The following is a 17,570-nucleotide window of genomic DNA, read 5'->3' on the forward strand; positions in this document are numbered from 1 at the left end:
CAAATGTATCAACCCATGGAGGTCTGGATTTGGAGTCACACTCAAAATTAAAGTGGAAAACCACACTACAGGCTGATCCAACTTTGATGTAATGTCCTTAAAACAAGTCAAAATGAGGCTCAGTAGTGTGTGTGGCCTCCACGTGATGACCTCCCTACAACGCCTGGGCATGCTCCTGATGAAGTGGCGGATGGTCTCCTGAGTGATCTCCTCCCAGACCTGGACTAAAGCATCCGCCAACTCCTGGACAGTCTGTGGTGCAACGTCGCATTGGTGGATGGAGCGAGACATGATGTCCCAGATGTGCTCAATTGGATTCAGGTCTGGGGAACGGGAGGGCCAATCCATAGCATCAATGCCTTCCTCTTGCAGAACTGCTGAGACACTCCAGCCACATGAGGTCTAGCATTGTCTTGCATTATGAGGAACCCAGGGCCAACCGCACCAGCATATGGTCTCACAAGGGGTCTGAGGATCTCATCTCAGTACCTAATGGCAGTCAGGCTACCTCTGGCGAGCACATGGAGGGCTGTGCGGCCCCCCAAAGAAATGCCACCCCACACCATGACTGACCCACCGCCAAACCGGTCATGCTGGAGGATGTTGCAGGCAGCAGAACGTTCTCCACGGCGTCTCCAGACTGTCACGTCTGTCACATGTGCTCAGTGTGAACCTGCTTTCATCTGTGAAAAGCACAGGACGCCAGTGGCGAATTTGCCAATCTTGGTGTTCTCTGGCAAATGCCAAACATCCTGCACGGTGTTGGGCTGTAAGCACAACCCCCACCTGTGGACGTCAGGCCCTCATACCACCCTCATGGAGTCTGTTTCTGACCATTTGAGCAGACACAGGCACATGTGTCTGGAGGTCATTTTGCAGGGCTCTGGCAGTGCTCCTCCTGCTCCTCATTGCACAAAGGTGGAGGTAGCGGTGCTGCTGCTGGGTTGTTGCCATCCTATGGCCTCCTCCACGTCTCCTGATGTACTGGCCTGTCTCCTGGTAGCGCCTCCATGCTCTGGACACTACGCTGACAGACACAGCAAACCTTCTTGCCACAGCTCGCCTTGATGTGCCATCCTGGATGAGCTGCACTACCTGAGCCACTTGTGTGGGTTGTAGACTCCGTCTCATGCCACCACTAGAGTGAAAGCACCGCCAGCATTCAAAAGTGACCAAAACATCAGCCAGGAAGCATAGGAACTAAGAAGTGGTCTGTGGTCACCACCTGCTGAACCACTCCTTTATTGGGGGTGTCTTGCTAATTGCCTAGAATTTCCACCTGTTGTCTATTCCATTTGCACAACAGCATGTGAAATGTATTGTTAATCAGTGTTGCTTCCTAAGTGGACAGTTTGATTTCACAGAAGTGTGATTGACTTGGAGTTACGTTGTGTTATTTAAGTGTTCCCTTTATTTTTTTGAGCAGTGTATATATACTGAACAAAAATATAAACGTAACATTTAAAGTGTTGGTCCCATGTTTCATGAGCTGAAATAAAAGGTCCCAGAAATGTTCCATACGCACATTTCTCTAAAATGTTGTGCACAAGATAATTTACATCCCTGTTAGGTGAGCATTTTTTCATCCACCTGACAGGTGTGGCATATCAAGAAGCTGATTAAACAGCATTACACAGGTGCACCTTCTTCTGGGGACAATATCAGGCCTCTGTCAAATGTTGTCACACAACACAATGCCACAGATGTCTCAAGTTTTGAGAAAGTTTGCAATTGGCATGCTGACTGCAGGAATGTCCACCAGAGGTGTTGCCAGAGAATTTAATTTGAATTTCTCTATCATAAGCCGCCTCCAATTTGGCAGTACGTTCAACCGTCCTCACAATCGCAGACCTTGATAACCACGCCAGCCCAGGCACTCTATATTCAGCTTCTTCACCTGCGGGATGGTCTGAGACGAGTCACCCAGACAGCTGATGAATCGGTGGGTTTGCACAACCTAAGAATTTTGGCACAAACTGTCCAAAACCATCTGTGTGCTCATTGTCCTCACCAGGGTCTTAACCTGACTGCAGTTCGGCCTCAAAACTGACTTCAGTGGGCAAATAGTCATCTTCAATGGCCACTGGCACGCTGGAGAAGTGTGCTCTTCACAGATGAAGTCGAGTATCAACTGTACCGTGCAGGTGGCAGACTTCATGTATTGCGTTAAGTGGGCGAGTGGTTTGCTGATGTCAACGTTGCAAAGAGCGTGCCCCTGGTGCAGTGGGGTTATGGTATGGGCAACTTGAATGCACAGAGATAACGTGACGAGATCCTGAGGCCCATTGTCGTGCCATTTCTGCCGCCATCACCTAATTTTTCAGCATGATAATGCACAGCCCCATGTCGTCAGGATCTGTACACAATTCATGGAAGCTGAAAATGTCCTAGTGCTTCAATGGCCTGCATACTCACCAGACATGTCAACCCTTGAGCATGTTTAGAATGCTCTGGATCTATGTGTGCGACAGCATGTTCCAGTTCCCGCCAATATCCAGCAACTTCACACAGCAGAAGAAGAGCGGGACAGCATTCTACAGGCCACAATCAACAGCCTGATCAACTCTATGCGAATGAGATGTGTCACGCTCCATGAGGCAAATGGTGGTCCCACCAGATACTGACTGGTTATCTGATGCACGCCCCTACCTTTCTGTAGGGTCATGCATCAGATTTCTGTGACCAACAGATTAATATCTGTATTCCCAGTCGTGAAAGCCATAGATTAGGGCCTAATGAATATATTTCAATTGACTGATTTCCTTATAACTGTAACTGTATGAACTGTAACTCAGTAACATCTTTGAAATTGTTACATTTATATTTTTGTTCATATATCCACACTCAGAGCCTTGTGGGGATAGTTACATATGTTGATTACTCTGAGACGCAACAAGGCTGACACTAGGTGGTCTTTGAGACAAACTGCAACCTAATATAGTTGTGTGGCGACAACACAGCTTCAGGCCTGTGTTGGTAGTAGCACTAGCACCTCATACAGGGTGTCTCAAGAAAGACCTGCCAGGAGTCTGCAATGCAGCCATCCTCCGCAAACTGGATGTGCTAAATGTCCTCACATGTTTGAGTAGCACCATTTAATACAATAGGGGTGGCAGGTAGCCTAGTGGTTAGAGCGTTGGACTAGTAACCAAAAGGTTGCTAGATCGAATCCCCGAGCTGACAAGGTAAACATATGTCTTTCTGCCCCTGAACAAGGCAGTTAACCCACTGTTCCTAGGTTGAAAAAAGAATTTGTTCTTAACTGACATTCCTAGTAAAATGTTTTAGTTCACCTGCTTTTATCCTTAGCTTTATCTTACCAGATGGTAGATATTCCCACTAGGACTTGTACATCAGTATACAGTATTTCTTAGATCAGGGATATTCAACCGAGGGGCCACGGTCCCCTAGGGGTCTGTGGTGGCACTGCATGGGAAAGAAATATATATATATTTACACTGAACAAAAATATACCGAGTACCGAGTCAATGTGCGGGGATACATGTTAGTCAAGGTAATTTGTACATGTACGTAGGGGTAAAGTGACTATGCATAGATAATAAACAGAGAGTAGCAGCAGTGAAAAAACAATGGGGGGTGTCATTGCAAATAGTCCGGATGGCCATTTGATTAATTGTTCAGCAGTCTTATGGCTTGGGGGTAGAAGCTGTTAAGTAGCCTTTTGGACCTAGAATTGACACTGGTTCCCGCTTGCTGTGCGGTAGCAGAGAGAAAAGTCTATGACTTGGGTGACTGGACTCAATGCCAATTTTTTGGGCCTTTCTCTGACACCATCTAGTATATACAGTGCCTTGCGAAAGTATTCGGCCCCCTTGAACTTTGCGACCTTTTGCCACATTTCAGGCTTCAAACATAAAGATATAAAACTGTATTTTTTTGTGAAGAATCAACAACAAGTGGGTCACAATCATGAAGTGGAACGACATTTATTGGATATTTCAAACTTTTTTAACAAATCAAAAACTGAAAAATTGGGCGTGCAAAATTATTCAGCCCCTTTACTTTCAGTGCAGCAAACTCTCTCCAGAAGTTCAGTGAGGATCTCTGAATGATCCAATGTTGACCTAAATGACTAATGATGATAAATACAATCCACCTGTGTGTAATCAAGTCTCCGTATAAATGCAGCTGCACTGTGATAGTCTCAGAGGTCCGTTAAAAGCGCAGAGAGCATCATGAAGAACAAGGAACACACCAGGCAGGTCAGAGATACTGTTGTGAAGAAGTTTAAAGCCGGATTTGGATACAAAAAGATTTCCCAAGCTTTAAACATCCCAAGGAGCACTGTGCAAGCGATAATATTGAAATGGCAGGAGTATCAGACCACTGCAAATCTACCAAGACCTGGCCGTCCCTCTAAACTTTCAGCTCATACAAGGAGAAGACTGATCAGAGATGCAGCCAAGAGGCCCATGATCACTCTGGATGAACTGCAGAGATCTACAGCTGAGGTGGGAGACTCTGTCCATAGGACAACAATCAGTCGTATATTGCACAAATCTGGCCTTTATGGAAGAGTGGCAAGAAGAAAGCCATTTCTTAAAGATATCCATAAAAAGTGTCATTTAAAGTTTGCCACAAGCCACCTGGGAGACACACCAAACATGTGGAAGAAGGTGCTCTGGTCAGATGAAACCAAAATTGAACTTTTTGGCAACAATACAAAATGTTATGTTTGGCGTAAAAGCAACACAGCTCATCACCCTTAACACACCATCCCGACTGTCAAACATGGTGGTGGCAGCATCATGGTTTGAGCCTGCTTTTCTTCAGCAGGGACAGGGAAGATGGTTAAAATTGATGGGAAGATGGATGGAGCCAAATACAGGACCATTCTGGAAGAAAACCTGATGGAGTCTGCAAAAGACCTGAGACTGGGACGGAGATTTGTCTTCCAACAAGACAATGATCCAAAACATAAAGCAAAATCTACAATGAAATGGTTCAAAAATAAACATATCCAGGTGTTAGAATGGCCAAGTCAAAGTCCAGACCTGAATCCAATCGAGAATCTGTGGAAAGAACTGAAAACTGCTGTTCACAAATGCTCTCCATCCAACCAAACTGAGCTCGAGCTGTTTTGCAAGGAGGAATGGGAAAAAATGTCAGTCTCTCGATGTGCAAAACTGATAGAGACATACCCCAAGCAACTTACAGCTGTAATCGCAGCAAAAGGTGGCGCTACAAAGTATTTTCAGTTTTTGATTTGTTAAAAAAGTTTGAAATATCCAATAAATGTCGTTCCACTTCATGATTGTGTCCCACTTGTTGTTGATTCTTCACAAAAAAATACAGTTTTATATCTTTATGTTTGAAGCCTGAAATGTGGCAAAAGGTTGCAAAGTTCAAGGGGGCCGAATACTTTCGCAAGGCACTGTAGGTCCTGGATGGCAGGAAGCTTGGCCCCAGTGATGTACTGGGCTGTACGCACTACCCTCTGTAGCGCCATACGGTCGGATGCCATAAACGGCGATGATGCAACCGGTCAGGGTGCTCTCAATGGTGCAGCTGTTGAATTTTTTTAGGATCTCGGGACCCATGCCAAATGTTTTCAGTCTCCTGAGGGGGAAAAGGCATTGTCGTGCCCTCTTCGCGACTTTCTTGGTGTGTTTGGACCATGATAGTTCGTTGGTGATGTGGACACCAAGGAACTTGAAACCCTCAACCCTCTCCACTACTTCCCTGTCGATGTGAATGGGGGCGTGTTCGGCCCTCCTTTTCCTGTAGTCCATTATAATCTCCTTTGTATTGCTCACGTTGAGGGAGAGTTTGTCGTCCTGGCACCACACTGCCAGGTCTCTGACCTCCTCCCTATAGGCTGTCTCATCGTTGTCGGTGATCAGGCCTACCACCATTGTGTCGTCAGCAAACTTAATGATGGTGTTGGAGTCGTGCTTGTCCACGCAGTCGTGGGTGAACAGCGAACTAAGCACGCTTATGACCTTATATAGCTCGTTGGGTGCGATCTTAGTACCAGCGTCGGTTTGTGGTGGTAAAGAGACGGCCACGAAAAATCTAGATGAGAACTCTCTTGGTAGATAGTGTGGTCTACAGCTTATCATGATTTACTCTACCGCAATACCTTGAGACTACCTTAATATTAGACATCGTATACCAGCTGTTATTGACAAATAGACACACACCCCCACCCCTCGTCTTACCGGATGTAGCTGTTCTGTCCAGCTGATGCACGGAAAATCCAGCTAACTGTTTATTATCCGTGTTGTCGTTCAGCCACGACACAGTGGAATATAAGATATTACAGTTTTTAATATCCCATTAGTTGAATAGTCTCGAATGGATCTCATCCAGTTTATTCTCTAGTGATTCTCACAAGGCACCCTGATCTCTGCCCCCTGCATTTTCTTCATGCGAATGACGGGGATTTGGGCCTTGTCTGGGAGCAACATTATATCCTTCGCGTCAGACTCATTAAAGAAAAAATCTTTGTCCAGTCCGAGATGAGTAATCACTGTTCTGATATCCATGAGCTCTTTCTCGTCATTAGAGACGGTAGCATCGACATTACGTGCAAAATATGTTAAAACAATGTGAAAATACACACAAAATAGCACAATTGGTTAGGAGCCCGTAAAACGGCAGCCATCCCCTCCGGCGCCATTATCATACATGCAACAATTTCATAGATTTTAGTTACAGTTCACATAAGGAAATCAGTCAATTGAAATATATTCATTAGGCCCTAATCTATCGATATCACATGACTGTGAATACAGATATACATCTGTTGGTCACAGATAACTTAAAATAAAGGTAGGGGCGTGGATCAGAAAGCCAGTCAGTATCTGGTGTGACCACCATTTGCCTCATGCAGCGCGACACCTCCTTCGCAGAGTTGATCAGGCTGTTGATTGTGGCCTGTGGAATGTTGTCCCACTCCTCTTCAGTGGCTTTGCGAAGTCGCTGGATATTTGCAGGAACTGGAATATGCTGTCCTACACACTGATCCAGAGCATCCCAAAAATGCTCAATGGGTGAAATGTCTGGTGAGTATGCAGGCCATGGAAGAAATGGGACATTTTCAGCTTCCAGGAATTGCGTACAGATCCTTGCAACATGGGGTCATGCATTATCATGTTGAAACATGAGGTGATGGTGGCGGATGAATGGCACGACAATGGGCCTCAGGATCATGTCACTATCTTTGTGCATTCAAATTGTCATCGATAAAATGCAATTGTCTTCATTGTCCATAGCTTATGCCTGCCCATACCATAACCCCACCACCACCATGGGGCACTCTGTTCACAACGTTGACATCAGCAATTCGCTCGCCCACACAATGCCATCTGCCCGGTACAGTTGAAACCAGGATTCATCAGTGAAGAGCACACTTCTCCAGTGTGTCAGTAGCCATCGAAGGTGAGCATATGCCCACTGAAGTCAGTTATGACGCCGAACTGCAGTCAGGTCAAGACCCTGGTGAGTACGGCGAGAACACAGAGGAGCTTCCCTGAGACATTTCTGACAGTTCTTTGCTTGTGCAAGCCCACAGTTTCATCAGCTGTCCGTGTGGCTGGTCTCAGGTGATCTCGCAGGTGTAGAAGCTGGATGGTGAGGTCTTGGGCTGGTGTGGTAACACGTGGGCTACAGTTGTGAGGCCGGTTGGACATACTGCCAAATTCTCTAAAACAACAGCTTATGGTAGAGAAATAAACATAAAAATCTCCGGCAACAGTGTGCCAGGCTGTATGACAACCGGCCGTGATTGGGATTCCCATAAGGCAGCGTACAATTGTCCCAGCGTCTTCCTTGTTCTGGCTGGTGTAGGCCGTCATTGTATATAAGAATTAGTTCTTAACTTACTTGGCTAATTAAATAAAGTTTAAATTTAAAAAGCAGCTCTGCTGGACCTTCCTGCAGTCAGCATGCCAATTGCACATTCCCTAAAAATTTGATAATACCCAATAATAGGTTGAGAGACTGGGATGTCACCAAAGCTGTGTTGTACAGGGCCAAAGACCCCTCAGCCACCAATACTCCTTAGCCGGCTCACAATAATGGAATGTTCTACAGTATCAAAAGCTTCGGCCAAGTCAAAAATTGCAGCACAACACTGCTTAAAATCAAGGGCGATGGTGACATCATTGAGCACCTTTAAGGTTGCAGTGACACATCCATAACCTGAGCGGAAACCAGATTGCATACCCGAGAGAATACTATAGACATCAAGAAAGTCAGTCAGATAATTATTGACAAGTTTTCCAACACTTTTGATAAACAGGGCAAAATAGAAATAGGCCTAGAACAGTTAGGATCAGCTTGATCTTCCTCTTTAAAATAGCAAGGACGCACCGAGGCTGCCTTCCAAGCAATGGGAACCTCCCCAGAGAGGAGAGACAGGCTTGGCGATGAGGGACAGCAACCATAAAGAATAAAGGATCTAAACCAGATGTTTTTTGGTGTCAAGTTTGAGCTCCTTTAGCACCTTGGACTCAGTGACCACCTTCAGGGAGAACCTTTGTAGAGGGGTAACGGGGGAGAGGGAGGAGCATCAGGGATAGTCATATTAGAAGACTTGGGAGATGAGGAAATACTGGATGGGCAAGGAGGCATGGCAGTCAAATAGGAATCCTGACTTTATGAAGTGGTGATTAGAGCTCAGCCATGTGCTCCTTTTCAGTAACAACCACAACAACATTAAGGGACATAGGCAGCTTTGAGGGTTTATTCTCATGGTGGCAGCATCATGCTGTGGGGATTTTTTTTCAGCGGCAGACTGGGAGACTAGTCAGGATCAAGAGAAAGATGAACAGAGCAAAGTAGAAAGATCCTTGATGAAAACCTGTTCCAGAGTGCTCAGGACCTCAGACTGGGGCGAAAGTTCACCTTTCAACAGGACAACGACCCTAAGCACACAGCCAAGACAACGCAGGAGTGGCATTGGAACAAGTGTCCTTGAGTGGCCCAGCCAGAGCCCAGACTTGTACCCAAGCAAACATCTCTGGAGACCTAAAAATAGCTGTGCAGCGACACTCCCCATCCAACCTGAAGAGAATGGGATCAACTCCTCAAATTGCACCAAGCTTGTAGGGTCATACCCAAGACCTGAGGATGTAATAGCTGCTTCAATAAATTACTGAGTAAAGGGTCTGAATACTTAAATGTGATATACATTTAACATTTCTAAAACCTGTTTTTGTTCTGTCATTATGGGGTATTGTCTAGATTGAGTGGAAAACTTTTATTCATTTTAGAATTAGGCTTTAACAAAATTCTAAGTCAATGGGTCTGAATACTTTCAGAATGCACTGTATTAATTAGGTATGTCGTAGTTGCAATGCATCTTGGAAAGACGGCGCCTAATGAATACAAGCAAACTTTTTTAAAATGGCAATTATGACAACTGGTTATTTGCATGACAATGACCAGTTAGTTACCCATAATTCCATACAATCTTCACAGCCCCAGTTTAGGCTCCGTTTACACTTCTTCCAATTATGTGGAGGTCAAAATAATGAAAAGTGCATATCCATTTTAAAATGTTGATTACTAGTCCTTGCTATTATCATTCACCGTAGGATTAAGACAAGGGAACATGAGGGGGTCCCTGTGAAAGAAAAGGATTTAGACCGGTCTTGCATCAAATCGCTTAATTCTCCAGTCTAATTGGTAAGTCATTTATGAAGGAACCTGCAGTAATTTACTCACTGACTTTAAAATGGAATTGACCCCAACCCTGGCCTCTTATCAGCTACTTAAGATTTGCGCCTACCGTGCCTAACGTCTACCCCTTAGCCACACGTTAAAACATTTAGCAAAACAATGAATCACAACTGCATGTTATATTGAGAATGTTTTTATTCAAAGTTTATTCCCCCCCCAAGTGCTTCCGGTCAGTCGGCCTTAGCCCAGCGTGTGTGCCGGGGAAGGGCAGAGGATGGTGCTTGATGATGGTGAGTAACATTGCCATGCCAACACTAGGGCGGTGTGTCTTACAGTGAAACTAGAGAACCACACGACTTCACCATGTTTGTATTTCTTTCCGTTTTAAAACACAAGCAAAACAAAAAAATAGAGTTCAAAAATAAATCTGCAACGGGATTTTACAGTAAAGGGGCCAAACTCAGACAACTTCCTGCCACGCGGGGGTAGGGGGGGTCATAGGTAACAGGTTAAAGGTCATCATCTTCATCTGGGAGCGCTGTTTCTGATGCAACCTGGAGGGCGGAGAAAGTGAATAACTTATGACGATCTGATCCAATTTCATCTGATAATATTTTAGTTTGGTCTCTATGCAGTCCATATACCCGTGCTGGGCCACTATGGTTCTACTCACTTTGAGGTCGTGCTCGTACTGCGCAGCGAGGGAGGGGTCCATGAGGATCTCTGGGGGGGCGAGGGCGGGCATGGCCACAAACTCCAGGTTGGGGTCTCCAATCAGCTTCCGTGCTAGCCACAGGAAGGGCTTCTCAAAGTTGTAATTACTCTTAGCAGAGATGTCATAGTACTGAGAGAGAGGGGGTGAGAGAATGAGAAGAGAGGATTATCATCACCTTGCAGTGGTGCACACAGTCACAAATGTTGCTTGTTTACCCATTATTTCCATCAGGGCTAGTCTTTCAGTTTGCACAGAAACACGCTGCATAAGAACAGTCTACTGTAATAAAGTGTGTAATAATTACCTGGAGGTTCTTCTTGCGATGGAATACGATGCTCTTGGCTTTGACTTTACGGTCTTTGATGTCCACCTTGTTGCCGCAGAGGACTATGGGAATGTTCTCACAGACACGCACCAGGTCACGATGCCAGTTGGGTACGTTCTTGTAGGTGACTCGAGACGTGACATCAAACATGATGATCGCACACTGGGCTGGAGAGTGGAAAGTGAGAGTACAAAGTAGGAGTGGAGAGAAAAGCAGATGGAGTGAAGAGTCAAAGAAAGCGAGAGAAGGATGTAGAGAGGGAGAGTCACAACATGAATCTTCTCAACACAGCATCCTTAGAGGGGGAAGTGGTTACTAGAGATCCACCGATTAATCGGAATGGCCAATTAATTAGGGCCGATTTCAAGTTCTCAAATCGATAATCAGCATTTTTGGACGCCGATTATATTGCAGTCCACGAGGAGACTGCGTGGCAGGCTAACCACCTGTTATGCAAGTGCAGGCAGCGAGGAGCCATGGTAAGTTGCTTGCTAGCATTAAGCTTATATGAAAAACAATCAAACTACATATGTTGGTGATATTACTTGTTTAACTAGCTTGTCCTGCGTTGCATATAATCAAAATGCCTGAAATTGTGTCACTTCTCGTTGCGAACTGTGTGAAGACCATTTCTTCCTAACAAAGATGAATTAATTTGCCAGAATTTTACATAATTGTAACGGATGTGAAATGGCTAGCTAGTTAGCGGTGGTGCGCGCTAATCGCATTTCAATCGGCGACGTCACTCGCTTTGAGACCTTGAAGTAGTGGTTCCCCTTGCTCTGCAAGGGCCGCGGCTTTTGTGGAGCGATGGTAACAACGCTTCGAGGGTGACTGTTGATGTGTGCAGAGGGTCCCTGGTTCGCGCCCGGGTATGGGCGAGGGTACGGATTAAATGTTGTTACTGTTACATAATTATGACATAACATTGAAGGATGTGCAATGTAACAGAAATATTTAGACTTTGGGTTGCCACCCGTTCAATAAAATATGGAACGGCTCCGTGTTTCACCAAAATAATAAACTTTTTAAATTATTATACATTTCCGGGTTTGACCATTAGTGACTTATGGCATGTATTTCTGTGTTTATTATAATTAAGTCTGATTTGATATTTGATAGAGCAGTCTGACTGAGCGGTGGTTGGCAGCAGCAGGATCGTTAGCATTCATTCAATCAGCACGTTCCTGCATTTGCCAGCAGCTCTTCGCAATGCTTGAAGCACAGCTCTGTTTATGACTTCAAGTCCATCAACTCCCAAGATTAGGCTGGCAATACGTAAGTGCCTATAAGAACATCCAATAGTCTATGAAATACAAATGGTAGAGAGAAATAGTCCTATAACTACAACCTAAAACTTCTTTAACTGGGAATATTGAAGACTTATGTTAAAAGGAACCACCAGCTTTCATATGTTCTGAGCAAGGAACTTAAACTTGAGCTTTTTTACATGGCATATTGCACTTTTACTTTCTTCTCCAACACTGTTTTTGCATTATTTTAACCAAATTGAACACGTTCCATTATTTGAGACTAAATTGATTTTATTTAAGTACGTTTGTAATTGATTTTATTCAGTATTGTTGTAACTGTCATTACACACAAAAAATAATAATAAATCATATTTAAAAAGACTGATTAGTCGGTATATGCTTTTTTTGTTCCTCCAATAATCGGTATCGAAAAATCATATTCGGTCGACCTCTAGTGGTTACCCATTATGAACTATTGTCATTCATTAGTTCCTGGTTGTAAGAACTGGCCAGTGACCTTCCATACAAAGCTCTGTATCCAAGTATTTTTTGTTGAGCAGGGAGTTATTTTTAGTAACTAGAGTTAGAGTTATTCCTCCTAGTCATGAAAAACTCTAGAATAAGCTAATAAGTACCGTTTTATACCATACCTTGGATGTAGTAGCCGTCTCGGAGCCCTCCAAACTTCTCCTGCCCGGCTGTGTCCCACACGTTGTATTTGATGGCCCCTCTGTTAGTGTGGAAGACCAGCGGGTGCACCTCCACTCCCAGAGTGGCTAGAAGGAAGGAAAGGGGAGAATAGAGGGGAAACCCAAAAGGAGAAAAGACGGGAGAGATAGCAAGAAATAAGGGAGAGAAAGGTGGGGTGCAAAGGAGAAATGGTGAGAGGAGGAAGACAGTTTAGTAAAACTGCCGAGATTAGAAGATGCTAGAATGGTGGCTGTTTGTTTCATTCAGTGTCACACCCTTGCTGCACATTGCCATCTGGTGCCTCCATGTATCCTCTCATATTGGAGGCCTCTGCATTCTGACAGTTGAATCTGCCAACACGGCCCCCTCCCAATGACAAATTCTGATTAAGCATTCTACTATTACAGGCTGTGTGCAGAGGCCTAACACCCATTTATCATCCCATGTGGCTGTGTTCTCGCTTTAAAAACGGTGTGTTGTTGTTTAAGTAATTACATGCCGATGGGAGTGACTTACCAACATATTTCTTCTCAAACTCTCCCGTCAAATGTCTTTTGACGAAAGTAGTCTTTCCCGTTCCTCCATCGCCAACCAACACAAGCTGAGAGAGGAAGAGGGATAGAAGTTGAAACATAGGTGAAAACAGCAGCTAACTACTCATGACCAAACATATAATCCAATTTCACGCTCTAAAACCGTTGACGTCTGAGATATAAGTAATAGCCCTCACCTTGAACTGGACCTGTGGCTCGCCTTCTGCCATTGTTAATAAATGTGTCGTGGATTTTGATGTTCTCCTAAAAACAGGACAAGGCGCCGGAATGGTTACGTTAACTAGTTACATAGCCCGTGTAGATGGGTTAACTATCTACAGAGTTAACTGGTTTGCTAACTATTTTCTGATGATGGGATCGCTAAACTACAACAACCTAACTTTCGACATATCGAGACAACAGCACGCGCCCAGGAACTAGCTGCTAGCTAACCAACAAGTAACCTCGCTAGCTAACGCTTGTTTTTGGGCGGTTTTAATTCTATCAACTTCTTCCAAATACATTGCATATTTTCAGACATCTGACATGATATTTAAACGTGTAAACAATCAGAAGTATTACAACCTAATTGCAGGAATATATGCTTTCTAAATAAAAGTTTTATTTGTACCTAGCACAGCATGCATCCTCAACGCAGAGAATGGCTAGCTAACAGTTAGCATTTGATGAGTGCGCCATTGATTCAGCAGGCTGAGGCTGCCGCACTTTTCTAGTTTCGACTGGAACAATGTCTGTGCAGCGCTAAAATCTGTCCCCCGTTTAGCTAAAAGACTAACGTCAGTTTGTTAGACAACAAACTCCGTCTCAAAGCACACAACTAGACAAATGTTATTTGGATTGACAATAACCATAGTTCGCTTCAATTGCAGAAACAAATTAAGGAAAGTCTCGCAATCCAGTTAGCTAGCATTTCGCCAACAGAACCACTTATCACAAAGCTAACGTTCGCTACTAACATGGTAGCTAACGTTCGCTAGCATAGGCTTGGAAATCAATAAAATTGTCTAATAACTTCGCATACTATTAACATAACTACGAAACTGAGTGTATAAGTACACCAACAACGTACTTTAGTGTCTCCGATTAAACCAATTTTTATTCACAATGATTAAAATTTGAATGTAGACAAGCATCACATCAGGAAAAATGTTCAGACTCACCAGCGTTGAAACGAAGAGAAAAAGAGTAAATGGCTGCGTTCGCGGGAGATTCAGCGTGGAATTGAGTCAGTTTCCGCCCATGTCATGTGACCAATGCCAGCAATACAATGCTTTTTGTTACAACTCCCGATGATATCATACAGGTACAGATGTAGGATCTTAATTTGAGCCAGTATGCTAGAACAGAAAAATAATCCTGCAGCAACAGGAAATGCATATTAGTATATCGATTATAATTAATGGATATTTTTGTAGGGGTTGATACATTTTTCATTAGTGCAAATCAAGCTACAGTATCTACAGTGCCAAGATATCCCTTTTAAACTTCTTCCAAAAGTGGATGAAAAGATACACAAAAAGAGGCCGTCAAAAAACATGTATTTTCTTCATACAAATACATAACCTACAATTTCATCTACAGTTATAATATTTTAAAGATTTTGTTAATGACAAAATGTGCATGAGGTATACATACGGTCATCAAATAATGATTAATGTACAATTTGTGTGTGCACTTTCACACTTGTGTTTTTTTTCCCTCTGACAATAGGCCTACTGGCTCTCCATGTTAAAAGTATGATCGAAGGCTTTGTTTGTGTATTATTCATTGACATTAGATTGTCTTAGTGTTTACGGTATGCATAGTATATGTAGTTAGGTTGGTTTTCCAGTACGATGGTCTATCTATAGAGGTAGTCTGCCTGTATGTTGGCAGCAATCTCCAACTCCCACTGATCTCCATTGTTCAGTAGCTTCTCTTTGTTGTACAGCAACTCCTCGTAGGTCTCTGTGGCAAACTCAAAGTTTGGACCCTGAGGGACATAAAGAGAGAAATAAGTCCAAAAACCCTTAGCCCTAGAATAATCCAGAAGTTCTGGAATAGGCTGCTGAATTTTCTGTTATAGAATTTGACAAACTGAGAGAGAGTGATATTTCCCTCAGATTACAGAGACCCATAAAGAATTTGAAAACAAATCCAATTTCAATAAACTCCCATATCTATTAGGTGAAATACCACAGTGTGCCATCACAGCAGCAAGATTTGTGACCTGTTGTCACAAGAAAAGGGCAACCAGTGAAGAACACACACCATTGTAAATACAACCCATATTTATTTTGTTTATTCTCCTTTTTGCAATTTAATTGTATGTACATCATTACAACACAGTACATAGCCATAATATGACATTTGAAATGTCTCTATTCCTTTGAAACTTTTGTGAGTGTAATGTTTACTGTACAATTTTATTATTTATTTAACTTTTGTTTATTATCTATTTCACTTGCTTTGGCAATGTAAACATGTTTCCCATGCCAATAAAGTCCATTGAATTGAAAAAAAAGAAAGAAAGATGGGTTGTCAGCTGTTTACCTCCACAATAGTATCAACAGGACAGGCCTCCTGGCAGAAGCCACAGTAGATGCACTTGGTCATGTCGATGTCGTAGCGAGTGGTCCTCCTGCTGCCGTCTGCACGTGTCTCAGCCTCAATGGTAATGGCCTGTGGCAGACACAAGAAGCAGCAGAGAGAGGACTTAATGAACAGGAGGAGGGAATGTAAACTCTATGGGGCTCTATTGAGCTGTGCGGGAGGGTAGGAAATGACCTGGGTGGGGACTTACCTGGGCTTTATAGGGGTTACCTGGTTGGGGTAGCATTCCATAGTAAAGTATATGAAGTTATCTATACCCTGGGTAATGTTGTGGACTGCAGGTACATACAATCAAGTATTGGTGATATATAGGCCTATATACAGTAGTTTGTAGTACCAGTGTGTATAGTGATCAGGGCATTGAAGGCAGTGTGTGTATAGGGTACAGTAGGTGTGTATAGGGTCACTTGGGCCTATACAAAATAAAATTTAAAAAATGTACATTTTATTTAGGCCTATGGTGTGGGTGTGTGTGTGCTCGGTCCACAGGAGAGCCTGAGCAGCTCGGTCAGTGATTGACCTCATATCAAGGGGCAGCTTTTTGGCATTCACATACTCTACACAGACAGACAGAGAAAGAGAGAGAGAGAGAGAAGAGAGGCAGATGATGTGAAAGGGAAGGGAAGGGGGGGATGCCTAGTCAGTTGCACAACTGAATGCATTCTACCGAAATGTGTCTTCCACATTTAACCCAAACCGTCTGAATCAGAGAGTTGCGGGGGGCTGCCTTAAATCAGAAGCACAATCAATTGTGTTATTGCTCTTAAATATCAACATTTGTGTTACTTACTGTACATCCCTCTCCCTTACACTGCGGCTGAAGTGTCGAAACCAAGGCAGGGCTGTTGACTCCAAAGGCACAGAGAGGACAGTGACACAGGTATCCATCACCCCCAAATTAAGGCAGACTGTCATAAGGATGCAATGCAAGTCCACAATTCACTAACATTGGAAGCTTCAGGGCAATTAGATTTAGAGGTGTCTGGTGTTACCTGGCCTGGAGCAGTAAAGCAAACACAATGCAGTAGACATCACAGAAAGAAGAAACTGGAGAGAGAGAGAGAGAGAGAGAGAGTGAAAGAGAGAGAGAAAGTGCATTTGTTGAAAAATAAATGAGTCAAATAGACCAAAATATTGGATTCTGACCGCAAATGTCCAGCAGCAGGAAAACCCCCTTCTATTTGACCTCCAGTGAGCACATCCTAAACACAGACGCTATTTGTGAGTGTGTAAAGCGGTGAACAGACTGCCAGGCAGCTGATTTACCCTGCACTTTCCTAATCTCCCGTCCCCAATCTGGCCCTTACATCCTACTGAATTTACAAATAAATGCCATAAAATTGTAGCCGCACGAACATTCAGGCCTGCAGCATAGGTTACTACTGTAGCAATAAATATGGTTAATGTCACTGGCAAAAAAGTTGAAAGAAAAAGCGTGCAGATCCTCGTAAATCACGCACAGTGGATATAACATTAACTGGCTATGATTTGATGAATAAACCTTAAGGAAAAACGGTTATAGAAGAAAAAAAACGTTGAATAATAAGGCACGGTTGTCTAATAAGGCACGGTTGTCTATATGAGCGGTCTGTAGCCTATGACAGGGGAAGCGGGTCAGGTCAATAAAAATGACATGCTGCGCACTTGAATATCGCTGTTCAAACCGGATAGATAACTTCCCAAGTATCCGACAGGCGGCGCTCAGTATATCCTTATATTTTCTGAGCACTGATAGTAAATATCAGGAAATACAGGAATACCGATTAAAAAACGAAATAAACATGAAAAATTAC

General features: G+C 43.6%; 1 protein-coding gene and 1 pseudogene across 3 annotated transcripts; both read right to left on the minus strand.

The window, feature by feature from the left end:
* Positions 1–9,825: 9,825 nt before the first annotated feature.
* Positions 9,826–14,373, minus strand: ran (RAN, member RAS oncogene family). Of its 2 annotated transcripts, none has more exons than XM_021561243.3 (7): positions 13,796–14,373; positions 13,362–13,428; positions 13,148–13,232; positions 12,592–12,717; positions 10,668–10,855; positions 10,322–10,492; positions 9,826–10,202 (listed from the first exon to the last, which is right to left on the minus strand). In XM_021561243.3, the coding sequence occupies exons 2-7, from the start codon at positions 13,392–13,394 to the stop codon at positions 10,158–10,160; spliced, it is 648 nt and encodes a 215-aa protein (XP_021416918.1). In that variant the 5' UTR covers positions 13,395–13,428; positions 13,796–14,373; the 3' UTR covers positions 9,826–10,157. The 2 variants fall into 2 exon arrangements, with proteins under 2 accessions (XP_021416918.1, XP_090054505.1); XM_090198379.1 differs by having other exon boundaries at positions 14,255–14,367.
* Positions 14,374–14,705: 332 nt separating this feature from the next.
* On the minus strand, positions 14,706–17,347 carry LOC110488824 (NADH dehydrogenase [ubiquinone] iron-sulfur protein 8, mitochondrial-like; annotated as a pseudogene). Its single transcript, XR_016486291.1, has 5 exons — positions 16,767–17,347; positions 16,568–16,635; positions 16,207–16,334; positions 15,718–15,939; positions 14,706–15,157 (listed from the first exon to the last, which is right to left on the minus strand). The product of XR_016486291.1 is annotated as an NADH dehydrogenase [ubiquinone] iron-sulfur protein 8, mitochondrial-like (transcript).
* Positions 17,348–17,570: the final 223 nt, after the last annotated feature.

Source organism: Oncorhynchus mykiss, chromosome 14, assembly GCF_057628025.1.
Source record: "Oncorhynchus mykiss isolate SJ-2025 chromosome 14, ASM5762802v1, whole genome shotgun sequence".
Lineage (NCBI taxonomy): Eukaryota > Metazoa > Chordata > Actinopteri > Salmoniformes > Salmonidae > Oncorhynchus > Oncorhynchus mykiss.